Raw genomic sequence first — 27,610 nt, forward strand, 5'->3', positions numbered from 1 at the left:
CTTTGCCTGAGATGGAAACATCCATGAAGTTTCTCAGCTTCAGCATTAGGGATCCTTATACTGAAGTCTAGGTAATTTACTTTTGACTATCTAATTGCCTGTTTTGGATGGATTTCTTGCAACAATAAAGGAAGTGTTTTTTTAACCTTAACACAACATCCTGAATATTTCTACCATGTTGCACTGGGGCATACTGCACTCTGGTTGATATAAATACCAAGAATTTCCTACATGGTCAAGATGGCAAAAGGTATTAATGTCAAAAAAACACAATATCTAGGAGAGGCTGCAGCAGTTTACTTTTGAGTAACCCCACTGGGAAGGGCTAGATCCACCCCACCTCTCCACTTTCACTTGCTGAGTTAATTAAGTGCAAACTACTCTCCCCACCCCTCTGCTCTCCGAGGCCAAACAAGTGAAAGATGCCTCCTTGGTCTAGGCAAGGACATCTTTTTACCACTGCTCAGCTGCTGTCATATGTACAGAACACAGGGTGTGGGAGGGCACAAGGGAAGGGCTTTTCATAAGGACCACTGGGGAGAGGAGACTTAAAGCTCTCCAGCTCCTCAGCACAGAGAATACCTCAGCAGGAGGGAAGACTCAGTAAGGCTCCAGGACAGTGTTCTTTCTGCAGCTGTGCCCTCATTTCTCACTTTTCATAGAAATACGGGGTTGGAAATGATCCCAAGCCCCCACCTAGCTCAACCCACAGCCAGTCAGAAAGAAGATCACAGGACAGATAAAAGCACCAAGCCACATGCAGATCATACAACCCCCCAAGCCCTGCCTTAAGCAATCATTTCCACAGAAGAAAAGCCTTTTCCTGTAGCTAGAACAAAGAGATCTTTTCCCTTTTCCATAATCATACTGCACATCATTGTATGGTGTCATCCCCAAGTTCCAAACAGGAGAGATATTGAGAATCCACAACTGCATAGTTGTATGAGATTTATACAACATTTGTACTACATGGAACCTTGGATTTGTGCTTTGAGGAGGCACTTAGAATTCTCTGCTACAGCAAGGATATGGTGCTTTAGGTCACGAAAACAGACTAAAGCTCTCTCATTACAAATTTCAAGATTAATGGTAAAAATGTGACCATTAAAGCAAAATCAGATTGTTAGGACTGTGTAATATAGACACACTACCAGTGATTTCATGGCTGAGGTAGGATTTCAGTTGAGAATTGAGGGGGGGGGGGCTCTCATTCTCTTAAAGTGCTACCTTGATATCAAGCCAAGGCATTATCATGTATGTGTGGTGCTTTTTGTACCTCTATCTTGAAATATACTATAATGGCCATATTGGCTCTAGCAGTATAAAAAGTAACTTTACCAAGCTTTGGCTTTTCATTTTCTTTGCTCTCTACCACTTACATTTTCCAAGCCGTGCTCCACCCAAGAACTGGTCACGTAAGCCAAATGTTACTTGATCCCATACAGTTAGGTCTAGAGAAGACTGATGCAGCTCAGATGTTGTAACTCCGCTAAAAACAAATAGGTGGTTCCACTGTGGATGCGCTTTCTTCTTCTGCACAGGAGTCCTTTGCCTTGTGTCCTTTTTCCCCTGAATGGAAAGGCAGCTTTTTGAAAGGGAAGGTTAAAAACTATTCAGAAAATTCATGACAAAAAAAGAGTAGGCTACAGTCCCCCTGAAGGTATGAGCTTTGATTCTCCTTGTTGATTTACGGTAGGGGAGTCGAATATGTCCTACTTTTTAATTAATTTTTAAAGCTAATATTATATTTCCATCACTGATGCCCTACTTGAAGAAACATGGACTTAAAACTGCTTAACAGCTTTGACTGAATTATGCCCTTCTTTCATAGGAAAATACAATGCAGCATGCATTGAACTTTGAACTTCCATGGATGCAGCCATAAACCATCAAAGGAAGCAGCTTCTGTCCCAAAGTTCAAACCTCAAATTTGTTCATTGTTAAAGTACCAAAAGACAATGGGTTAGTCTACACATAAATGTACTATGCGAATTGGTGAGCATTTTTGCACATTCACATTGATGATTATTTGTATTCACTTTCCTGCGCAAATTTTCATCTATCCACATCTATTTACCCTCCCTCTGCCAAACATAAGCAGCCATCTGAATGCATGCACATGTGACAATGCACATTTTTATGACTTTCAGTGGATACTCCAGTAAAAACTGCAAAGCCCTTTCCTGCAGCGTTTAAGGTGTTTGGGGGGGGGGGGGGCAGGGTGACAAAAAGCCTGAACTCCTGCAAATCATGTGTGGCCAGATCACATTCTATTTGACTGGAATGAGGAATATTTTAAATGAGAATACTAGACATCTGTCCTTTTACAGCAACATCCTGATGTAGATTTTCTTCTTCAATTAATCTACAGGGGTTTTATAACAAATCTTGGGCTCATTCACGTCTCCATCATTTTTTTCCTGACTCTAAAAAGCATTTTAAACATGAATCTACACTGATGTGGGAATATGAAGAGAAGGTAGTGACCAGTGCTGTTCTTATGACCCAGTACAGGCAGAGCATAACTTCCTATCTACCACCGTCAGCAGATATTCCATGTCCACAATTCTGAACCTTTGGCTTCAAACATCTCAGGGTCAAAGGCCAAGAAACACTCCTTTGTGTCTTTAGCAATTTTACAAAAGCAGATCTTCCCAGGGCTTCCTGGTGCAGAAATATAGTCATTGGGGAGGGGGGAAAACCTTGTACAACTGCCAGTCATGCAATCATTCAAGACGCAGGGAACAAGGAAGTGGCACCTTGAGCACTGTCGATGGGATCTGGAATTTCAGTAATCGTGAGCACCAAGAAGAAGCAGAATGTGGCAAAAGAAAACTAGAGGCTTCCATAAAGCATCCAGGTGACCGTGTAGATGTGACAATCAGACAGGATGATAAAGAGGCAAGGAGATGAAGAATCTAATTGGGTTTTTTTAAAGTTATACAGAAACCAGTACGTTTGAGGATTTGTTTGTTTGTTTGTTTTTGCCAAAATCAGTACTTGAACATGCTACATGCAATAAAAGAAAAGCAGATCTGAAAATTATGAAGTAGCCTCCTCCTAAAATACCTCTTGGCAGGAAGTGGGTTGCTGCAGTTTGCATCACTTAGAGCTATTAACCCACTGAAGATTTCAGTCTTGATTAGCATTATTATCTAAACAAGCAAGATTGTTTTCTGAGAAGGAGCTGCTATATCTAGAATTCTTATCTTCCTTGTATGTCTGTATAAATAAAATTTAGATTCTGTCTGTTACTGCACCACACAAAATGGCTGGACAAATTTGCACCAGCTTTGGAGGGCATGTTTAGAATGATCTGACTCAAAATTTAGATTATATATAGCATAACTAACAGTCATTTTGGAGTGGGGGACTGGATGCAGAATAGTTATTTTTTATTTAGGCATAGTAGTATATTTGGCAGCTGATTAGGAGATGTACGCTGTTACAAAGCCAATAGAGACAGATGTGATATGTGGAAAACATTTGAGCACTCAGAGAGATACTATAGGCAGCTATACTCCACAACAGGTGAAACTAAAACATCATGAACAATGTTTAATGATTCTCCAAGCAACAGTGGGTACCTACAACATCTAGTTTGGAAATCCATTGTTACTTCCCCCAACACTGCCCAGCATTCCTATGACAACTACAACCCTGATCAAACAAACACTTTATTTGCACCATAACATCTTCTTAATTGTTGTTATGTGACTTATGGCAACCTTCAAGTCAACCTATCAGCAACAGCCTGCTCAGATCTTACAAAACCAAGTCTATAGCCACCTTGATGAAGTCTATGCACCTGGGAATGCCTTCTCCCTCTTTTCCTGATACTTTTAACTTTATTGATCATTATTTCTAGTGAGTTATGTTGTCTCATTTTGTGTCCAATTTGCAATAGTCATTTTGGCTTCTAGTGAAAATGCAGACTTGGTTTATTCTGGGATCCATTTATTTGTCTGTTTGGCAGCCCACAGTATCCACAAAACCTCTTGCACCACATTTCAAATGAACTGTTCTTCTTGTCAGCTTTCTACACTGTCCAGATTTCACATCCATATCCCAAAATCAGAGATTTTAACATCTCCTACATATCACAAAAGTATCCCCCAAAGTCAGTTAGTTGGATCTGTCTTGTGGGGAGGGAGGCCACTGTGTTGTGTAGGAGTATGTATTCTGTAGTGCAAAACTCTCATCTTGCTACTTCACTCCCAATGTACATATTCAAGACATAATTAAGCAATTTTAAAACAGGAAATCTTAAACCTTTATTATGGAAATGAGTGGGATTCAAAAGTGCTTAATGGTGACTTGTTAGGGATGTAGTTATGCTGGTCTCTCTTAATATAAAGAGTGAAATTAAATACTTTATCCCACAGATTAAGGCCTGGGTTCAATGATCCTTCAACAAGCTATTTCACTAACACAAGAGGGGTTTCCCCTGTTTCCCCCCCCCCCCCCCCCAGACTGCAGTTCCTTGCTCTGGCATTGGCATTGGCAATAGTTTTGGGAAAGAAACTGCACTGGTTCTTGAGCTTCCTGCTCCTTACAATATCTGCATTAAGAGTATAAAGTTCTTTAAAAAAAATTAAACTCTCATCATGAAAAAATATTTTTTTTAAAAAACCTATACTGTCAGTCATACCCTTTAACAAATGAGTTCAGTAGTCCATCACTTCTTATCATGGGCAAGTTGCTGGCTCCAAGAATTATAACATGAAGTTGGTAATCAGGATGTGCCTTTTCTGTTCTCCCTGAAAATGAAAATGTTGTTTAATCTTAAATGAGCAGCTGGAATTATGTTAGGACATTTTTGCAATTAAAATGTTCAATATCAGTCAGCCAGATTAGCTTTCTAAATCACACTGTCAAGAGTGTTCAATTCTTTAAGTAAGGCAAACATGAAAGGAAAGAAGGAAAAACACTACAAAAGTAAAGTTGTTATCCTATACTGACTTATTGGAAATAAGTTTGATTCTAGTCTGAGTGACCATTATAGAATGTTAATATAAATTGTTATTGTCCACTGCCCTCAAGTTGACTTTGACTCATGGTGACTCTGTGGATGATACCTCCCCAAGAACCTTGTCTTCAACCTCTCTGCTTAGGTCCTGTAGGCCCAGGCCTGTGACCTCTCAAGGCTAACCTTCTGGTATGTGGTCTTCCTCTCTTTCTACTTCCAGACCCTGGTTTTCCATTTCATGAAGTGATTTTGAGAATGGGGGCGGGTTATAGACTGCCGCTTTGAGGCGGTCTGCTGCCGCCGCCGTTTACTCCGTAAGGGAGCCGTCGCAGCCACACCGCACGGCTCCCTTGCGGAGCAAAAAAGAAGCTCCAAAATGGAGCTTCTTTCTGCGGCGCCTCTGTGACGTTGCGAGGCGCCGCTGGCGCACTTGCGACGTCACAGGCGCCGCGACACGTTCGGACGCACAGCGTCTGATACGTAAAGATGGCGCCGGCCGTGTGGAACGGCCGGCACCATATTGTACGGACAGAGTCCGTATTAGACCCAGGGGCGTCTAGAAGAGACACCCCTTTTTTAAAATGGGACGTCCTGCGGACGTCCCAAGTGCCGGTTTGTAACCGGCCTAGGTCTCCATTACTTTTACAATAATAATTAATAATTTGTTTTATTTATATACCGCTATTCCAAAGATCATAGCGGTGAACAGCAAGTAAGCTAATTAGCAAGGAAGCTAATTTGCCCCCAACAGTCTGGGTACTCATTTTAGCGACCTCGGAAGGATGCAAGCCTGAGTCGAGCTTGGGCCCTTTTGCTGGTCTTGAACTCGCAACCTTGTGGTTTCGAGTGAATGGCTGCAGTACAGGCATTTAACCACTGCGCCACCAGGGCTCCAAATAATGTCAGTTTTTTAAAATTTCTGCTCCCATCCTCTTTTCTAGAAGCTGATTCTGTATTGGTTTTGGTAATGGTCCTGGGCTTTTTTAATGCTATAATTTTATATTGTGACATTGTTCTTAGAAACTTAACAAGGCATGAGGCTAATGACGCCCATACACAGGTCACTTCCACTTCATTTTAAGCTTGCTAGGGCTCAAAATGTTAGGTGGAGTGAAACTTCAACTTCAGAAATGAAGACTGGAGAGAGGCTGAAGTTAACAACCCACCTGTGTGTGGAAGCACTGTGAGCAATGTTCATAGAATCATTGGCGCGTTACAGATGCGCCAAAGGGGCGTGGTAGGGTTGAGAAGGGGTGTCACTTCCTGACGCCCCTCAACCCTAGTATGGACCGAGTCTGTACAAAATGGCAGCGCCCATCCACATGGGGGCCGCCATTTTGATGTCGTGGATGCATAGCATCCAGACATTGCGCGGCGGAAGTGATGCCGCGAGTGTGCGACTAGCGCCTTGCAACACCACTTCTGGGGCCCAGAAAGAAGTTTGGCCGCTGCGGTTCCCAGACACAGCAACCGGTGGCGGCGGCAGACCACCCATTTTGGGCGGTCTGTAATGCGCCATAGAATCATAGAGTTTGAAGAGACCACAAGGGCCATCCAGTCCAACCCCTGCCATGCAGGAAATTGAATGATTTAAGCCAGGAATGAATGTGAGTTTTGAGGGGCTTGCCTAGATTAGCTGAGAGTTTTGACAGTGAACCCAATACATACAGCCCTCTGTATTTTCTTTCAGCTGTTCTTCATACTGGGATCTTTTACACAGGGAGGGTAAAACCAGCTTTGCACGGAGTAGAAGTTCTCCACTGTACTGAGCCACATTATCTCCAGATTTTTCAGGCTGTAGAGAAATTAAAAGAGATATATGCACACACACAAAAAAAAGGTTGACCATTTATGACCATCTGTACATTCACCTCTTCATTCACATAATCAGTTGAGGTAGACATTATCAATTGATAAATGAGCCAAGAGTAAAAGTTTACCTATCATAATCACACCTATTATATGAGATAACAATATGGGAGTCTGGCTTCATATTTTGCTTAGTCATCTACTATTTGCAGGGGGGGGGGTTACATGTTAGCTTTAAAGGTGCAGCTACATTCTTTTTTTCTCCACTTCCCCCTCTTTTCCTCCATTTTAGGTTTCACATATATGAAGGACACTGTCACCTAAATAAGTGGTTCTCAAACTTTAGCTTTCCAGGTATGCTGTGGCCACAGAGCTTTTACACTGGCAGGAGGTTGGAGTAGATGAACTTGGAGATACCTTTCAACTATGATTCCAGGAATAGCAATGCTTCATATATCAGACAAAAATCAGTTTTAATAAAAAATGTTAGGAATTAAAAGTATACTATATATGTGTACATACTGTATATAATAAAACATATACACCTCACTGCCCTACAAACACAGCTAGGATCCTTTCACACTATAGCACTGTGATTCCATTCAGAATAGCTGAATCCTACAGAATCTTAGAATTTGTAGTCTGAAGAGGCACTAGACCTCTGAGAATTCTTAATACGCCTCCCTAAACTTCAAATCTCAGGATTCCATAGGATGGAACCATGGCCCATAAAAGTCAAATCATAGTGTTATATTTGTGTAGCGTGAAAGGGTGCCAGGTTTGCTGAAGCCTTGTTTCAGCAAGGAATAAACAGAGCCGTCTGAAATATGTATGTGTGTTTTTACATTCTGAATAATCTTTGAATAAAATACATGTATACAAAACTACTATCAAGCCCAAGTTACCTTTGCTTTGAGTTGATACCAGTTGAATGACTGAGTTGAATTGTCTTCAAAATCCCAAGATTCAAATGAGATCACCACCTCTCCAAGAAAAACTCGGCGTCTGAAAGTTCCAGAGTGCCACACGGACACCTGAAGCTGTCGGGTTTCCAGCTGGGAGTACTCAGTTTTATACTGTAAACATGAACATTATCACTATTATAAGACAGAACTGGGCATTGTCCTCACTATCTAAGGTATCTAAAATGTCAGAAGTGTGGTGCAAGCCTCTGAGTTCTCCAGAACTTTTCATCAGGCAAGATGATACAAAATTTAGGAAATGAGTTGAATAACATGGCTGTAGCACCTTTGAAACTATGAGGCTGTGCACAAAGCCCTGAAGAGGCAGCCTCCAGCCGTCCTTTTTACAGCCAGATCGGGGCCATGGCAATCGCATGCCGTGGCCCTGATCTGGCCTTTCCAGGGCTCCTTTTTTGTACCCTGGAAATGACACCAAAGCTGCAGTGCCACGGCTTTATGGTGCTCATTCAGCACTGTGTTGTGTGGATGCAGTGCTGGAGGAACGCCATGATGCCATGCACTGTGCGGTGTGACGCGCAGCATTATGCCACCCTGGGGGTGGAGCCAGGGTGTGCATCATGTAGATGCTACACCCCGACACTGCTCCCTAGCTGACCTTTCAGGCCGGTCTGTACAGGGCCTAACTGAAAGAAAGAATTTGGGAGCATGAGCTTTTGTAGACTTAAGTCAATGAAAGCTCATGCTGCCAATTTTCTTTTTCCAGTTAGTCTCAAAGATGCTACAAGATCTCTCTACATACTGATTCAAAGTCAAAGTCAAAGTTTATTACCACTTATGGCCAAAGGCCTTTGCGTAAAACAACAGTACATACAATATACATACAAAATTCAAACATGCATACTGATTCTATAGACTGATACTGGCTGCTACCCTGAATCCTATCAGTAACCACCAACATTAAACTCATGGGCTTTACACAAAGGTTAGCTTTTAGAATATTCAGCGGGTCTATTCTATGTCCACAGTTAAACTTACTTATAAGATGGAAATGGCAAACAAATGTTAAGGGAAAAAAGATGTAAAAGTATACCCATTGTTGTTTGCTGGGATATATAGTTAATGAATGCTCTCCATACCTGAATGCTATAACATAAATGTCTAGCCCATTATATAAAGCATTAACCAATTCTCACTAAAAAAACAATTACTCAAAGGCAGCTTTATAAGGTAGGATGGCATATCTAACTCATGCCATCATGCTTATTGCAAAGATCATGGAAGGAGCACCTCTGCCCAGTCTTCAGGACTTCCAGTGCTAGGCAAATTACTTTTAAAAAGAATGTGATGCTGTTAGTCATAGCAATTTCCGGAGCAACTTGGTATTCTCACTGGCTGCAAATTTTTAAAAGTAACTTGGTAATATGTAAAAGTAATGAGTTAGGTGGAACAAAGGAGTCCTTATGTTACCATTCCTTATATTACTTTTAAAAAGAGGCAAGACCTGAGGCAAGCTGTTGATGACCAAGATTCATGGAAATTTCATTCACAGGAATGGTATAAACTGAAGCTGATTTGACAGCAAATAATAAAATTACCCCTTAAAGTAAGATGTGATGGGCAACACTGCCAGTACATGTTACTGCTCAGTTCTCCTCCCTTCTCCCTCAGCCCCCTAACACCTCCAATCCACCTTTCTAGAGGGGTTCAGTCTTGAAACTCTAATTCAACTTGACCTTCTGATGTTTAGATGGAAGAGAGAACTACTATACCCTCTTGAAAGGTTAGGCAAAAGAAGGAACTCCAATAGATCAGACTTTACTTTACTTAAAGAAAGAAAAGCAGATCTCCTTGGTACAACTATTAAAGATAAAAGAAGCAATTAGCTTTTTCATAGGTACGGTTAGCTTATAATGGTGTTTTCCGTGTCTTGGTGTTCTGATTAACAGGCCTTTCTGTTCCACTAAGTTTTGAAAACGGTTTGGAAATCCATTTAGATCTATGTTCTGCCTATATGTAGTGCAGAGGACTATCTAAATATTGCACTGATGACTCACAGCAGAAAAGGAACACTGAAATCTCCTAATGTTCTTTAAAGTGGCAATTGAAACTTTAAGTGAACAATCCTGTACAGGAATGAATGAGCAATTCACTGAGAAAAGAGGAAGAATATGCAGTGGATTTTAATTCCCTTCAGATTCAGATGAATTCAGTCAGACTCATGCTTCATTGGCTGGAATTCTTCCTTTAAACTTCATAAACATAGATATTTTATGAAGCTGTTAGAAATTTAAAAGTTTAAAAGTACAGTAAAAGGTGTTAAAAGTATTTGAAATTTGTCCTCTGCAAGATAAACAACTGATGTGTATTTATTCCAGCAAGGGTTTTTACTTTTTAGTGCTGTCTTGATAGCTTTGGCAACAGCATAATTCAATTTTCCCATAGGAAAAAGGTGACTTTCTAACTTGCACGAGTCACTTTAAAGTACAATTTTGACCTATTCCTTTTATTTTAATAGTGTGTGTTGTTTCTTAAATCTAGATTGATTCTGATAGACAGGGATGGATGGTTTAGCTCAAATATGAAAACCTTCTTTAAGTATTGCTTCACAGAAAGGTCTCATCCTGCCTACTCATTCTGTGAATGAGGATCTTGCTGTGGACACAGAAGACAGAGCGTAGGAATCTAGTAAAAAATATTGTTTAGTGTACCTTTAATGTTTCTTGGAACAATGGATCCACTGTGTCCTTTTTGACAGAGGTCTTCCGTTTACTCTGTGGTGATTTATCAGGCAACAAGCAAGTCTTAACATACCTTACAACCAGAGACAGAGAGAGCAGTTAAGAGAAATGGAGGAAGGAACTAAAGCCACATGCTTGCTACTAATTTATCTTTGTGGCATTTTTTTCTTTTTCTTTCATTTTCTTCTCTCATTCTGTACTATCAGTTTCTCTTTTGTGGCCCACAGGCTTCACTTTTACCAACCTCTCTTCAAGTAGCTCAGCCTCAGTATCATTGCAAGCCCTAAAACTAACATCACTCATACATACAACTATGGAAACCATCTATCATAACGGCATAATGAAAACTTACTTCTAAAAATGTATTAGCTAAAGCTATAGTTTCAAAGACACACACACCTAGTTACTGCTGTAGTTGGAGGGTTATTTTTTAAAACCAATTCTTTATTTTCTTATTTCTCAAAAGTACCTCAAATAGTTTATTTTTCAGGTGAAGGACTGAATTCATCAGGATGAAGCACAGCATGAGCCAACATTTGAACCATGTGATATATTTCTCCTCCATATTTAAGAGCCACATGTCTCTAACTATAAAAGTAACTCAAAGTTACAGATACACCAGAAAAGTAGTGAAGTGATACCTCAGCATTTTACAATTGTAAAATTGTAACTTCATTATTGGAGAAAAGTATAAAATGAAAGTTTTGTTATTTGTAACGTCTCCACGCTCTGCATATTAGGAATTTTACTGATGATAAACAATATTGGTACCCCACTTCGTGTAGTGAAGTGGTTTTATGCATGCCATACCGTGTAACATAAAACCAAAGCCTTACTTAAATTTCAATAGTAAATGGTAGAAAAGAGAATAGAGGAGCAATACATGTCCACAGATTTATTAATTGATCTTATATTGGCTTGGTCTATCATGAGTTAATGGATTCAGGTATCAAACTAGCTACCTGTTATTTGAGATGTCATGGAGTGCCATCCATGGAATCAATGCTACCATCACCCAGTATGTGGCATTTTCTTGCTGTAGAAGGCAATACTGGTAGCCTCAAGGTAAATTTTAGCAGCTTTCCCAATGAGAGGGAGAACAGGTATGTAGGTCCCGTCAAGAACAGTATCTGTCTGCATGGCATACCACCAAAATTGTCAATTTAATCAAATAAATGAAACAAATTTGTTTTTAAATGTGTTTTAGAGACACAGTTATTCATATTTTAATTTGCTTGACTAATCTGAATTTGACTTAGGCCTTTAAAGTTTTTTTAAAAAGACAAACCCCTTTTTAAAAAAGATTTTTAAAAGATATGATTTTATTATTTCCTTATTAATTCTAGATAGTACCATTGAATTGTGGCTGTTATTGATCTGTATTTATATTATTATTTTAGTGTCTGAACAGCCTTATGACGGAAGCCCTTTAAAATACTGTAATTTATAAATACTTAAAATGAGTGCATAAAGATATGCCTAAACAACGCTTACAAAGATATTTGTCCAGAATCCAGTTTAGATTCTGCTTCATACTGTATTTTATTTTCTATCCAGCTTCTTGAAGTTTGTCTACAGTTTGTCACCCCCTGCTGGTCAATAAATGTCTGAAGAAATTTCTCTTGAAATTTTCTCTACTTAGAAGTACTGTAAATAAAATATTTGCAGTCATTTGCAAATTACATTGATCATTCGATAGCTGCATAGACCACCTTCCCATTTATTTATATATTGAGAGCTTGTTCCTATACCAGCTAAAGTAAGTCCTTTGAAAGACAATAGCTCACCATTTTGTACAATTTATAGCAAGGGTGGGTGAAGTGCAGACCACAGGTAGTTTGCAGCCCACAAGCCCCTCTATGCAACCCTTGCCCACCAGCACCCCCTCCCCAAATTTTAAAAATATTTCACATCATTAGAGAGCAATTTTCATTCAAAATTGTACAAACAGCCCCCCAAAGCATACCAACTGCCAAAAGGTCACAACACAAAAACCCTCACAAAGCCCCCACTCCACCCCCAAATACATTCTTTTTATATATGTCCTTCTCAAAATGGCAACCAGAAGTAACACAACACCACTTCCTGTCACCTTTATGGAAAGATACAGATGAAAAGGAAGGCATTTGGAAGCTATTTTGGCACACTGGTGGGGGATGGAGCAGGGCCAGGAAGGTGAAATCTGTTTCCAGCCCCACAAAGTTGGTCACCCCTTATTTATACTCTTAGATTATACCAAATCATTCAGTATAGACTGGTATAGATTGTTGTTGTTGTTATAGTAACAACAATCTATACCAAATCATTCAGGGCCACTTCCATCCTTCAGTGTGCCAATTAGAATTTCTGAATGTTCAGCATTAACTCTTTGCTTCCTTTACTCCTCACAATGTCCCTAGAAAACCAATCTGCTTCTTCCTTTTGACAAGTACATTAAAACAAAGGAAAATGTAAATTTATAGTGTCAAAGAAGCACTGACTTTATTGACTTAGCAGGCATTAAATTTTTATACCTTACGATTTGCAAAGGTAAAACAAAACAAGCTTACGGATTGCATTTTTTCTTCTCTTCCCCATAAGCTAGGTTTTTGCAGGCCCCGATGCACACTTCTAATGTTCCAGTTCTGAAGACATATTTGATGGCAAATTCTATTTCACCACTGACATCAGCTATATCAAAGTTCCCTGCCTCTGTGCATGTGCTGCTAACGCTGTATAAACTACCCTATAATATGACAAGGAATGAATACAATGTAAATTAAGACATCATATAATTGTACAAATACATTTAAGGCAGCATCATTCATTGGTCAGTATTTTAGGCCTAAAGTGAATGGTACCAAATCAGAATCCTGGAATATAATGATCGTCTTCTAAATCATCATCCACATCCTAATCTTCTTCAGCAAAGAAGGTTCCCTATATGCCTGACTTGCCCGTACAACTATCTCTCCCAGATTAATAGAGCTGTATCATAGCCTGGATAGCCTACTCTAAAAGTGAATGTGTAAGCATTACTTTAAAAGATAATGTGTTGCTGTCACCCCCTACTTTGACACTGCCCATTACTAATGTTACTAATGCATTGCTGTTTCTTTTTTCAGAAAACCAATTTTAAAAATGCAAAATATCCTCACAAAAAGTAACATTTGAGCTAACAAGTAAAGCACTTTTAAAAATTGTAGTGTTGTTGTTATTAATGTTTAAAAGAATTAGAAATAGCATTATTGGCAAACTTACTGAGAAAAAGTAACAATATCACTGTTAACAACTCACTTCAAAACTCTGTGCTGTGTCCCTACATATTCTGCTACTAGGAACCATAGTAAGGTCATTTGTATATCTAATCAATATATACAAATTGACAGAGGATAGCACATCACTTCTCTCTCAAAGAGTGCCTCCTTAAAGCAGTGATTAAACTTGGAAGACAGAGGGGAAATTTTTAATAGTTTGGTGTACCCTTCAACTGTCTTGATTTGGCAGGGATACTTCCAATTAATCTTCTGCCATCCAATTTTTTTCAGTTGCTTTTAAAATGTCTGAGTTTCTCCCTCCTTCTCCCATTTTCCCCCTTCATCATTGGCTTACTTCAATTGCTGCAAACAGAGTTCAAAGTATAAAAGGAGTCTGCACTCAGTTAACTCAATAGGGAGAAGAGGGGGCAGAATCTTGCCCTTTCCAGTAGGCACAGGAAAAAGTAAACTCTCACAACCTCTCCTAGCTTGTGCATTTTTCCTCATTAATTTTTGCCATATTGACCACACTCTGATCTTGCTTGGCTTCATGTATCTAAATTTCATCTGTAAAATGTTGGAAGATATGATTTGGCTGATAACAGTTGCAGTGAATTTTTAAAATTTAGGAATCGCTTGCATCTTCATGCAAAATGATAAAATCACAGGATTAACATAGGATCGCTACTTACACTTCTTATGCCTGCAGAAAATACAGTTTCACTTGTAGAACTGGATGGAATGAACTCTTCACTAGAAATATTTTTGAAAGCAGTTTCATTGTTGTTTTGTTCCCCACTTATGAGATGCTGGAGACTTGGGGATTCTTTTAACTGTAGGAAAAGATACAGATGTGCTAGATTTTTCTTTATTTTCATTTATATTTATTTTACAATAATATCCTACTTTTCTTATCAAATAAACTCGTAGTGGTTTACAAAAATCACAAAGTAGACAAAATAAAACAGTCATATCCAAAATTACAGTAAGAGCCATCCAAATTACTAAAATCAATTTATACTTGAATGAAGAGTAAGACAAAACACCTTAGCTCAAAATGAGATAACTTTAATCCACACTAAAAGCCTGGAGGAAACAGAGGTCTTAGCTGCTATCTGAAGCCAAAAAAAGGCATCCAACTGAACCTCTCTGGGAAAACAGGTTCACAACCTGGGTTCCATTATTTAAACAAAATGCCTGTTTAATTGTTAAGATAGTCATTCCAGTGATACACTTTATAGCAGATGAAGGCTTGTACATGCATCAATTAATGTCTATGAAAGTAACCCGTCTATTATAGTGGATAGAACAGGCCAACACAACCAAAATTTTCCTCAACAGCTGCTCTCAACTCTCTCTTCTTGGGATAGTCTATCAGTGATGGTTAACCTTTTACAGACCGAGCGCCCAAACTGCAACCCAGACCCCACTTATTTATTGCAAAGTGCCCCATCCCTTTGGCTTTCTAATAAGAAACTCTGGCAAACTCTGTGCTAGGGCGACAGCATGTGTGCCCACAGAGAGGGCTCTGAGTGCCACCTCTGGTACACATGCCATAGGTTCGCCATCACTGGTGGTAAGGTGGGGAGACAAAGTATTTCCAGTTACACAAAAGTGTGCTCACTGAATTAAGGACAGAAAAACATCACTAGTATGTAATTCTAACATTTTCTCTATTTCATTCAAAGAACTGTATATATTTTCTGGTTGCAAAAGCTGTAGACATTGTTATAGTCCTAAGGTCAGAATGGTAGTCCTATGACTATCATTATTTTTAAACAGTCTTTCAAAACACACTTGTCCCTCGGTGTTCCCGGTCTTGCCATTCACATCCCTCAGTCTTTTGTGAATGGCAAGTACCAAGGGACAAAATGGTGTGTGCAGCCATTCGTAGGGAGGGGGGTCCAGAACGGATCCCCTGCAAAAACAGAGGGGTGACTGTATTCTGAATGTTTATAACTCAGTACCTTGGAGGCCATATCAATTGCAGTATCAGACATGGTTCTCCTTTCCTTCAGTGGATCCATTTCTTGCACATAATTTGCTGTTAGAAAACCCTTCTCAGCTGTCATATCATTTTGGGACTTTGACATTTCTAGAAAAGAGAACATGTGAAGAAAAACCTGTCAAATGAATCCAGCATGTTTATCTTTAAGAAGGTAGTTTAATGTCTTGTAGCATCAGTGTGATGTAGTGGTTTGAGCAGTGGACTATGACTCTGGAGTTCAATTCCCAGTTTGGCCATGAAACCCCCTGGGTGACCCTGGGCATGTCACATGTTCTCAGCCTCAGGGCATGGCAATGGTAAACCTCCCCTGAAAAATGTTGCCAGGAAAAACCTATGCTAGGTTTGCCTTAGGATAGCCATAAATTGGAAATGACATGAAGGCACATGGCAACAACAAGTTATGAATGTAGTATAGATCTTTTGGAAAAAATATAAAACATAAAGATTGTGGTACTGAAATTTACCAACACATTATAATCATGTACAGATCAGATTTATAAAAATAAAATGTGGAGGTACCAAAACAAAAGGTATAAAATACAAGCTTTACATAATTGCCTAAATGTTTTACCTTTTTATGCTTCTTAATGGAACAAGCTGTTAATACTGTGTCTACCTATGAGCTATTTTTTAAAGGGATATTGCATTAGAAGGGAAGGGCCATGGCTCAATGCACATGAACCAGTGGTTTGCATGCAGAAAACTTTTAACAAATTAGTTCCAAGCCCTGTACTGCGTCTCCACCTATTGCCTGCTGTCAGGAAATGATGTAAGGCCATTTTTACATATAAACAACATATACAAGCTCACAGAAGCATCTTCATGTGAAACTGAAAAAGATGCCTCTTGGAAACTATGGACAGCTATTTTTAGTTAGTGCACAATGCACCCATGGAAAATGGTTGGAAAAATCCATTCAACAAAAGACATACTTTTACAATCATCTCCCATGGGAAGAGAAGTGAAGCACTACGATGTCATGCAGTAAGCCACGGAGAAAGCTGCTACTCTCTGGGTCTGTTTCTACTTTGTTTTCTTGTGCAATAAGGCTATTAGATAACCCTCTTCATTCCTGAAAGGCATCAGCATTGGTTTTTTTCTGTTGACAAACCTACTTTGGAGTGCACAATGTAGAAGGTCATCCAGCTTTTCTGCAAATAACATGGGATGGAGGTTTTCATATTTTTTTTAAACAAATATGATGCTTATAGCAAATACCAATGCAACAGAAGGAAAGGGGAGGAGAAAGGGAAGTGAGGAAAGGCAAAAAGGAGGAAACACCCATACTCTAACTTAGGGCATGGGAAAGCTATTTGTTTGGACTATAACTCCGGAAACTCTCAATCAGAATGCCCACTAATTTTGGGGACAACAATCCAAAAAATTAACTTTTCCTAGCTCTTTTTTAACTATCATTAAATTGCATCCTTTATTATTTTAGTGGTATATTTTCATCAACTAAGTAATCAAACCATGGGAAAGGAAACTCAGTTATGACTTTTCCTCTGCTAAGTGGACAGATCCATCCTCTCTAACTGTTGACTATGAAGCCCATTCAGACTACATGATTATGGTGATATCATTCCACTTTAGCTGCCAAAATCCTGTGCTTTGCAGTCCTGATGAGGCACAAGAGCTCTCTGGCTAAGAATTCTAAATACTTCTCCCTACACTTCAAATCCCAGGATTCCATAGGATGTTGCTATGACAGTTAAAACAGCACTATAATTGTGTAATGGGCCCATGTAGTATTAAAATGCAGCAAAGTCCTTGCGAACACTTACTTCTGATGTGTGTAGTAAATGACAGAAATAGGTTTTCCATAGACCTGTGGAAACTTTTACTCTGGTCATGTTCCTGCAAACACAAGGGGGGGGGGGGGAGGGGGAGAAAAGATAAAATGATAAATGAAGAAGTTGTTTTCTCGATTATGTCTATATCACATGCTCATCAGAAGTTTCAACAGAAGCTTGTGTGCAAGATTGCCAACAGAGCTAGTATTTCTGTAGCCAAGCAATTAGGAGAAATGCTTTGGCATGGGAGTGGAATTGGGGGCCTTTGCTAAAAAGGACAGAAAGGCCAGCTCAGAGCTTGTGTGTCTACCAAAGCATGCAAGTGCGGTAATTATGTTCGTAATAAAAGCAAATAACGTACCTGGATTATTGGTATGATTTCTGTAAATATTTTTGCACAATTTTTTTCTGGGTAAGGATTTTAGCAAGCCTTGAAATGGGTAGTTACTGGTATGAACAGGAGTATGTTTTGCTAGACATGTGTGTACACGTTTGCATGCACAGAGACAAGTAAGTATCCAATTTAAGATTTGCTAAATTCTATATTTTACCTTACAAAAGCTAGTAAGTTTAGCTGTAGTCTTGAAGCTGGAGAGCCATGTAACTTAATAAGATTGTGAGGAATATCCTCACCCCAAATACTGGTGAAGAAAGCCAGGTGAACAAAAGAACCATGTAGATAATCATAGAATTATAGAATCATAGAGTTGGAAGAGACCGCAAGGGCCATCCAGTCCAAACCCCTACCTTGCAGGAACTCTCAGTCAAAGCATCCCCGACAGATGGCCATCCAGCCTCTATTTAAAGGAGGGAGACTCCACTACTCTCCAAGGAAGGAGTGTGTTCCATTGTCCAACAGCCCTTACTGTCAGGAAGTTCTTCCTAATGTTGAGATGGAATCTCTTTTCCTGTAGCTTGCATCCATTGCTCTGGTTCCTAGTCTCTGGAGCAACAGAAAACAAGTCAGCTCCCTCCTTAATATGACATCCCTTCAAGTATTTAGGGATGTCATATTGAGGAGGGAGCTGACTTGTTCTCTTCACCCTACTTTATCTCCTTGCATATCCTCTTGCTCACTACATTTCTTCCAGCAAGATTCATTTAATGTTCTGGAGCATGATGACTCGCAGAAAAACTCTGTTTGGAGACAGAGTGCATGATCCAAACATCCTCACAGGCATCAAAGAAGGCCTCCTTGGTGGTTGCTCCTGTGTTGTGGAACTCCCCTCCAAGGAGACTACAACTAGTCTCCCTGTTGCCTTTGCTACCACACAAAAACCTTTTTAGTCAGATAGGCTTTTGATAACTGGAAGGCAGTGGAGGAAAGGGGTTTTGTTTATTTTTCCTTAACTTACAAATTGTATCTGATATGGTTGTTTCAGAATGATAACCTATTTAATAATCTTTTAATATTGTAACTTACTATGTTTTTTGTTTTATCTGTGTTTTAATAATGTTGTAAGCCACTTGAAGTTGCAGTGATGAGGAAAAGTTGGGATATAAATTAAATAAATAAATAACTTGCACATGTATAATAAATCATACATTTATAAATATTATGAATAGGTAAACAACCTGCAACATATGGTGACAAAGGCTAACACTTCTTATCTATATATCTCTTTACATCTAACCCCTTTCATATGTTGGTTCTTATATCACTGCAGGAATTCCATGTTAAAACCAATGGATTTTGTGCTATTATTTCTAGTCTGACCCTGAAAAACCTAAAAAAACACATAGTTAAAGATAGGGATGTCAGATTAAGAACTGGAGAGGGTACCTATTTTAGCAAATATTGCTTATACCAACATCTGAAATTCCCTCTTCTACAATCATTAAAGTATTGGTGTCCCCTGCAGTTTTCAATCCAGCAACCTTACTTACAAATCAAAAGTCTGCCAGGAAGAAAGACTAAAAAGTTAAAAGAAAAAAACATTATGTGTAACAAAAATAATAGCTAGCAATACTCATAGATGTATGTTTAGAAGGTCCCTAGAATTGAAAAACAAAATTATACATTACCACAGTATTAACTCCAGTTGTGGACTCAGCAAATGGAGGGGGAGTTGGAGGAACAACCGATATGTTACTGAGAATTTAAAAGAAAAAATACAACCAAAATGATATAAGCACATTTCTGCAAAGTTTTGTTCATTATAACTACCTCCTTCCACTTTTCCAAAACAAAACAAATATCTAATTCATGAGCCATCATCCTAAGAAATTGCTCAAGATTGTTCACAATAAATATAATGACAGCAACACAACACAATATATAACAGCAAAAAAGAATCAGAACAAAGAGTAATAAACATTTGAAAATAAATAACAATCTAGAGTAAGGTCTTCATCTGTCTAAAGGAATATAAAAAGGGGGAGTAATGGAACTTCCTTGGAATATGATTCCACAACTAAGATATCACAGCTGAATAGATCATGCTTCAACACCTACTGAGGGGTGAAACAGACTTCCCCAAAAGGGCAGATTGGAGCTGCCTGATGTTGTTCACCCCAGCGCTGTGGCAACCACATGCTGCGGCCTCAATCTGCCCTGGAGCTTGCCCAAACAGGAGCGGAAAAGATCTGCTCTTATTTGGATGGGTAAAAAACATAGGGTGGCTTCAAGCCACTCCAGGCTCATGTGGCATCAAAACACCATGCCCCTGGAGGGTCTTGAAGCTGCCCCTATGTGGTTGGCTGAGCAGCTTCTGGGGGTCTTGGGAGTGAGCGGCATCAAAACTCCGCGCCCGCAAGCCACCCAGAAGCCAGCTTTTGCAGCCAGTCTATTCCAGCCCTGAGTTTAACTTCCCAAATAGGTCAGACACCCTGATATTATCTCGGTAGCCTACTGCAGTACTTTGAGATTCTTATTACTTAAGGATATTATATAACTGTACTTGAAGGTCAGCCACAAACCTAGTAAGAGAAAGTGCCTTTGAAGTTCTTTGGTTCCAATTGTACCATGGGAACCCAAAGAGCTCATTTTACACAAAGGTTTGTGTGTCATCTCCCACACTACCCACACTGGACTAGTATGGAGAACAACATACAGTAACACCTTGCTTCTCGATGTCTAAGGACTTTATCACACAGACAAAAAAGATGGGAGCATAGCAGGATGCTCCCATCAATTTTGCACAATGAGTTGTAACAGGTCAGGGTTGTTCAATGGCCAGTTTTGTGACCTGGAAATAAACCTATACAGTACAGAGTGCAACATGGTCTAGCCTAGAGGGTATAACATATATGGGGTAAGCTATAATAAAGAAGGCTAAATACATTAGAGTATGTGTGGATGTATCAGTGAGAACCTGGCAACTGCTTATGTCTAGGGGAAATGCATACTAAAAAATAAATACTGTAAGAGGTGAAAACACCAGCGCTTCTAAAAAACATTGTAGGATGTGAGCAGATGTGACTTATAATAGCCTCCTAGCAGATATGATGCCCACTTAATTATCTTGTAATCAAGATGAGAAAACATCCAGTGGATTTGACGGAAAATAACCATTCTAGCTAGTTCACTGGTTGAAGCAATTGGGATGGTAGGCAGCCAAAGAGTCCAAATGTTTTGAGGTGGACTCATATATAAGGAGCTCTGTTTTGACTGGATATCATAAGTGAGGAATAGTTAAATAAATCTTTTGATTTATTTTTCATTGGGCAACTAATAGCCTGGGAGAGGCTAGGTAGAGAATAAAAAGGCCATGATAGAGCCAACAGATTAGATTGCTTTGCAGTTTGAACCAATTAAGAACACTGCCCATGACAACTGTACTGTTCCTGAAAACTGATGAACTGCCCAGATATGCTGAATGATATGCTAAATGATAGACCATGCTGGTAAATGAGAGAAAGTCTTTCCTCTCATGCAGGCAATGCTAAAATAGATATATTTCATAGAATCATAAAATCAAGGGCCATCCAGTCCAACCGCTGCCATGCAGGAAAGCACCCCTGACAGAAGGCCATTCAGCCTCTGTCTAAAGACCTCCAAAAAGGCAACTCCAGTGCATTCCACTGTTGAACAGCTCTTACTATCAGGAAGTTCCTCCTAATGTTGAGGTGGAATCTCTTTTCCTTTAGGTTGCATCCATTGTTCCATGTCATATTCTCTGGAGCAGCAGAAACCAAGCTTGCTCCATCCTCAATATGATACCCCTTCAAATACTTAAACAGGGCTATCATATCACCTCTTAACCATCTCTTCTCCAGACTAAACGTCTAAATCTTTCCACATAAGGCATGGTTTCCAGAACCTTCACCATTTTGGTCACCCTCCTCTGGACACGCTCCAGCTTGTAAACATATTGTGCATAACGATGTACAATACCACCACTGCAATTTATGAGTCAATATGTGTACCCCAGAAGATGCAGGCAAACAAATACTGAATTGTTAGAGTGGTCATAGTAGATCTGAGAATATTCCTAGTATCTTCTCTGAGAGTGCAAGCAGTCCTTGGCCAACAAATCTAAAAACTCCATGTTACTTCACTGGTATCCTGAGAAATGTTGCTTCTGCATGGATGTCACTACTTGCGGCTTACCAAAGATAACTGGTTGGCTGCTGCCTTTGGCCTAATTCAACATAGCTCTATTAACAGAATCATAGACTTCTAGAGTTAGAAAATATCCCAAGGATAATCTAATTTAATATCTTGTCAATGTAGGAAATCCACAGTTAAAGCAATCCTGGCAAATGTCCATCCAACCTTTGCTTCTGCGCTTCCAGTAAAGGAGAGTGCAGCATCCCCCTGAGCCAATCCATTTGCACTGCTGAACTGCTCTTACCATTAGGCAGTCAAGATCTCCTTTCTCATAATTTGAATCCATTGATTCAGGTGCTACCCTCTGGATCTACAGGGGAAAACCTGGATCCATGTTCTGTATGACAGTCCTTCAGTTATTTGAAGATGACTATCATGTTGCCTTCTAAATCTTCTCTTCTGCAGGGTAAAAATACCCAGCTCACTCAACTATTCTTCATATAGCTTGATTTCCAGAGCCTTGACCATCTTTGTTGTCTAACTCTACATATGGTTCAGTTTGTCAAAATTCTTCTTAAATTGAAATGTTCTTTACTTCTCTTGGTGTGCACAATGAGACCTGGCTGAATACAAGCCAAATAGAGTACATGTTCACCATCTTAAAAAGTGGAATTATAATGGACATGGAGGCTATCACTACAAATGGCAGCCCTGTATCAATGTCCCAAATCTTGCTCTGTAATGTCTAATCTTCTCCCATGTCCCAGTATTACAACTCTGTGTCTTTCCTAAGCCCTGCTTCACATGACTGGCTTGCACAGTGTCATAGGCAGGAATCACTGAGCCCCTGCTGAAGACCACAACTAAGTCACTCATTCTCATTGTACATTCTCCAAAAAACCCTGCTCCTCCTCCCTCATCTTGCTGTTACTGGTTTTTCACCTGCCTCATCTAAGCATGGAAGACATGACAAAAGTATTGCATTCAACCTCTGGAAAGTTGTGTGGATTAGAGACAAAAGGAAAGAACAAGTGTGTATTCAGCAGTATTCTGGAGAGGAGGGGAAAGATCAGGAGAGAGCATCTTGACAGAAGCCTCCCTAAAAATAGAAGCCACTCACAACATGAGTGGGGGAACAAACAAAATAATGACATCAGGGTATGCCATAAAATATTCTACACACTGAAAGCAGGAGACATGGGGATCTTGACATGGGGCTGCCATTTATGGTAGCAATCCTATTTATTACATTTCATACTACCTGAAGTCATCCAAGGAGTGTAAAGGCACAAGAAGTCTTTGTGATCTGCTTGTTGTATTACAAGGTTTTAACAAAAAAACTGACACTTTCTGAAACCTCAGGGACAACTTATTTTGGGTTATGCAATACATCCTTTGTACCATATCAGTGTCTTCAAAATGGGTCAACCTTCTCGTCCTTACCTTAGTAGCTGATAAGATTTCAAGAGCTTTGCACCGGCAGTTTCACGTCTACCTATAAAGCGAGACGAGAGCCCAACAAAGTCATTTACAAATAGGATATTTGCAGTATGATATCAATTTGCATTTTTGATCAGCTTTTTTTTATACAATTGCATTTTGCAAAACATTAAATGCCCTCAAAAAATTATGAGTCATTGCCCTTAAAACAGGATTTAAAGGGTTTTTTTCCTGTTTTCAGTTCAGCCATTTTGTCAGAATGGATGAGAGAAAACCATACTACAGCTGAAATATTTACAGTCACAGAACTCCATTGTAATATAATGCAGCACGCTTCCCTTTCTACACATAACTCAACTTGAACCACTGCAAATCTGCACAACAGCCCACCATTCAAGTCCAAGAATTGACAAAGATAATTTCTGTCCTTATACAATTTTAGATTGATAACCAGCTAAAAGGGAAACAATCTATATGATTCCATTATTAATCATTAATTAATAAAAAAATTAATAATACATTACAAATAAAGCAATGGGTGTCAATGATTAACAATGAAAACCCCAACATGCAACTACAGCTGCTACAAAAATTCTTCTTGTTGTTGTGTGCCTTTAAGTTATTTTCAAATTATTGCAACCCTAAGGAGAACCTATCATGGGGTTTTCTGGGGGTGAGTTTGAGCCGTTGTCTCAAACTCAAACCATTATATCATGTTTGTTATTGCTGTGTGCCTTCAAGTCATTTCTAACTTATAGTGACCCTAAGGCAAACCTATAAGGGGGGTTGCCATGGCCTTCCTCTTCAGCTGAGAGTATGATTTGCCCAGAGTCACCCACTGGGTTTCCATGGCTGAGTCAGGATTCAAACCCTGGTCTCCAGAGTCACAGTCCAACACTCAAACCACTACACCACTCTGACTCTCATCAGATCAATTATTAACAAAACAGAAAGTAACCCCTTGGCCTAATCGACTGAACTAGCAACAAAAATTACATTCTCACAATGACTAACTACTTGATCTCCCAAGTAGTCCAGAAAAATAGAGAAATAATTGAACACTCTGAAAGAACCATGTTGCAAGAACCCCATTGCTTCAAAGCTACTAATTTGGATGAGGTTTTGTTAACTGCCGCGAACCCCCATCACTATAAATTAGGCAGTATTTCCTAGACTATAATACCAGTGTGAACTTGCAGGTGATTAGGCAAAAAAGCATTAGAGAAAAGAAGTTAGAAAGAAACCATCTATGTGCACAGCTGGAGAGGAGGGCTGAAGGCTTTAAGGAATAGGATCTATTAACATACTTTGTTCAAATCTATGTCACAGACTTTCTGGGCAACTTTGGGATTCAGACCCTTGTTCCCCAAAACCAGAATATTTCTGCCTATTGCTGTGCAGCAGGAATGGGCAGCATACAGCTTCTCCAGGTCATTTTGTAGTACCTCAAGGCTCATCAGCACTCCCACCAATAGATGGGCAAAAATGGCCCTAGACACTAGGAAGGGACACAGGAGACAATCCTGCTACATTATGGCTCCCCAGAATCCTTTCTCTTTTTTGAATAGGAAGTAAATCAGAAGTTCCCAAAGTCCTAGCAACATATAAACCACTACACAATGCTGGCTCTCGAATTAATATTAATCACTGTAATTAGCCACATATTTATTTCTGACCTGTTTTTCCACAAAAGCTCTGAAACTGGTTTATAGTTAAAGATAGATATAGCACTAATAAAATTACAACAATAAAAAGAGTTGCAGGGCATTAAAATTGAGATTTAACATTAACTTTTGATTAAATATAATCTATTAATTTTTCAAAGGCAGATGATTAACCAATAAAAAATGTAACTGACAACTCTGCTTCTCCAGGTCCCCATTGTTAACACTGTGCCAGTTATGTCAGAAACTTGCCTTGTTCTCACAGCAATTAATGTGAACTGATTATTCAAACAGGCTATTAAGAGAGAATAATATTTGCAATTTCAGTTCACTGCTGTTAGCCTGTTAATTTATTCTTGCCTCAAGAGAGCCACAAAATAGGAACACTAGTTTCTTTACCTGCAGTTCTGCACATAGCCAGATTGCTTAAATTCCATTGACTTTAAAAGGTTTTAAACAGTTAAAGCTTATATAAAAGTGCAGTTTTTAACTGAACCATATTTTGCTCACTTTGAAATGTTCATTATTACTTGGGCATTTCACAAACAGAAACATTTAGTACAACCCCCCCCCCCAGCCTTTCTATTCATTTCTTGCCCATACTGCATGATAAAAAACAACAACCACAGTCTATGTAAAAAGCAAACAAAAAACTATTGGTCCTGTGATACTGGCCAAGATCTGACATCAGAAGAGGGATACAATGATAAAGCTCTGTCATATAGCCACATCTTCTGAAGCAAATCCCCTAAAACCATACCCCTTCAACTTCCAACTGAAGGGTTTCTGATGTGCTGCAGGTCAGTGTGTTGGGAAATGACAACTGCAAAACTATACTAGTCATGGAGTACTTTGAGACAGGCAGCTGGAGAGATCACTCAGGGTCCTGCTGCAGTTGCTTAGCTCAATGCACTCCATGACTGGGAGGGCATTGCAGTTGTCATTTTCCAGCATCCCAATCTGCAGTTCCTTCGAAACCCTTCAGTTGAGGCACTGTCTGGCTTATGTGGTAGGTTTTTGGGGTCACATTTGGTCATTTACAACTGTAAATATGAATTCCAAATGTTCCAAGACTGTAAATCCAGTTTACAATGTTGTAAATATTGAACAGGGTGCCAGTTATCATTAATAATATCTAAAACAATAAATCAGTCTGCTTTAAGATTACATGATAAATGTTATTAAAGAATTAAATACTGTCATGGCCAGCCAAGAGCAGGTCTCAGAGGAGGAGGAGGATGGGGCTCCCCCAGAGCAAGAGGTAATTGAGGCTACACCAGGTGCTAATCCTGCTCTGCCAGAATCCAGCCCTGATCTCCCAGCCCCAGAGGAGGAGGCTCAGCCAGGTCCTAGTGCTGATGAGATTCCTCTGGTGGCACAGCAGCCTAGTGGTGACTCTGGGGAGGAACCAGGCCTGGAGGTTCCCTCCTTTAAACAACGCAGGGCTGAGAGTGCTGGCAGACGCAAGTCCAGGAGGATTGCTGAGAGACAATTGGCAAACAAGCCTCAGCTGGCACTGAGGAAAGAATCTCCTACTTAAGAAGCAGGGAGACACCAATTCAAGGCCAGAGTTTATTGCATGATTGTTTGGTGTGACTGCTGCCTGCACTGGCTCCCTGTATCTTGACTCTTGACTTCGGAACAGACTGGACTATTGCTACCCTCTGATTGACCTCACCCTGGACTGGACTGACTATTGTGATCCCTGTTATCCTGACTTCAGCTTTGGCTTTCGGTTTGCTCTTTCTCTCACTCCCTGCAAGGTTTGTGGACTATTTCCAGCTGCATAGCTAATTATCTTGTTGAGCCATCCTTATCAGTGTATGTTTATATGTGCTGGCTGCAGTCCTGGACAAATACAACCAGACACTGTAATTAAGCTGCTATCCAGAACTAAGTGTCTGGATAGAAGCTAAACTTTTTTTCCCTTTTTTTTCTTTTTGCAAAAACTTTCATGGACTTCAGTCTATTTCATCATATGCATCCAGTGAAGAGGGCTGGAATTCATGAAAATGGACACTAAATAGCTACAGTCGGGAAAAATCTTGGAAATTAAAATTGGTTTGAAATCAGAACTATACTTATTAAATATGGTGATTTAGAGAATAGTGAAAAACAGAAACATTTGATAATTTGATAAACTATTTAGTAACGTCAGCAAGATTGGTTCTCACAAGAAAGTGGAAAACCAATAAAATTCCAACATGTACAGATTGAATGGAAAAAGTAATGGAAATGGCCCAACTTTGGTGAGGAGAACACAAACGGATTTATTTATAGAAAACTGGAAACCACTTATAGAATATGTTAAAGAATTTCAAGAGATATTTGTGTAATAGGGTTTGATAGCTAGGTAGTTGAAATTTGTTTTGTTTTTTGGTATACTTCTTTTTTCCTTCCTTTTTTGTATTTATGTAAACCATGGAATGTGGAATAATAATAATAACAGAGTAAATGCTTAGGTTAGAAGAGAAATTTAGAAGATTAAGAAGGAGAAGAATATTATTACTTAAGAAGCCAAATAGAGAATAGGCAGAA

The 27,610-nt window shown here is 39.4% G+C and overlaps 1 protein-coding gene across 1 annotated transcript in view; it reads right to left on the reverse strand.

The window, feature by feature from the left end:
* SYTL3 (synaptotagmin like 3) overlaps window positions 1–27,610 on the reverse strand; it is a 43,791-nt gene that overhangs the window by 2,508 nt on the left and 13,673 nt on the right. The window contains exons 6-16 of the mRNA XM_089528434.1: window positions 23,412–23,463; window positions 19,502–19,568; window positions 17,468–17,540; window positions 15,643–15,770; window positions 14,368–14,508; window positions 12,989–13,164; window positions 10,410–10,512; window positions 7,684–7,854; window positions 6,638–6,764; window positions 4,652–4,760; window positions 1,380–1,585 (exon numbers count right to left, since the gene is read on the reverse strand). Coding sequence (XP_089384560.1) covers window positions 1,380–1,585; window positions 4,652–4,760; window positions 6,638–6,764; window positions 7,684–7,854; window positions 10,410–10,512; window positions 12,989–13,164; window positions 14,368–14,508; window positions 15,643–15,770; window positions 17,468–17,540; window positions 19,502–19,568; window positions 23,412–23,463 — 1,353 coding nt within the window. The remainder of the gene's footprint in view (window positions 1–1,379; window positions 1,586–4,651; window positions 4,761–6,637; window positions 6,765–7,683; window positions 7,855–10,409; window positions 10,513–12,988; window positions 13,165–14,367; window positions 14,509–15,642; window positions 15,771–17,467; window positions 17,541–19,501; window positions 19,569–23,411; window positions 23,464–27,610) is intronic.

This window comes from Sceloporus occidentalis, unplaced genomic scaffold (assembly GCF_023333645.1).
Source record: "Sceloporus occidentalis isolate IW3139 unplaced genomic scaffold, rSceOcc1.0.p SCAF_6, whole genome shotgun sequence".
NCBI lineage: Eukaryota > Metazoa > Chordata > Lepidosauria > Squamata > Phrynosomatidae > Sceloporus > Sceloporus occidentalis.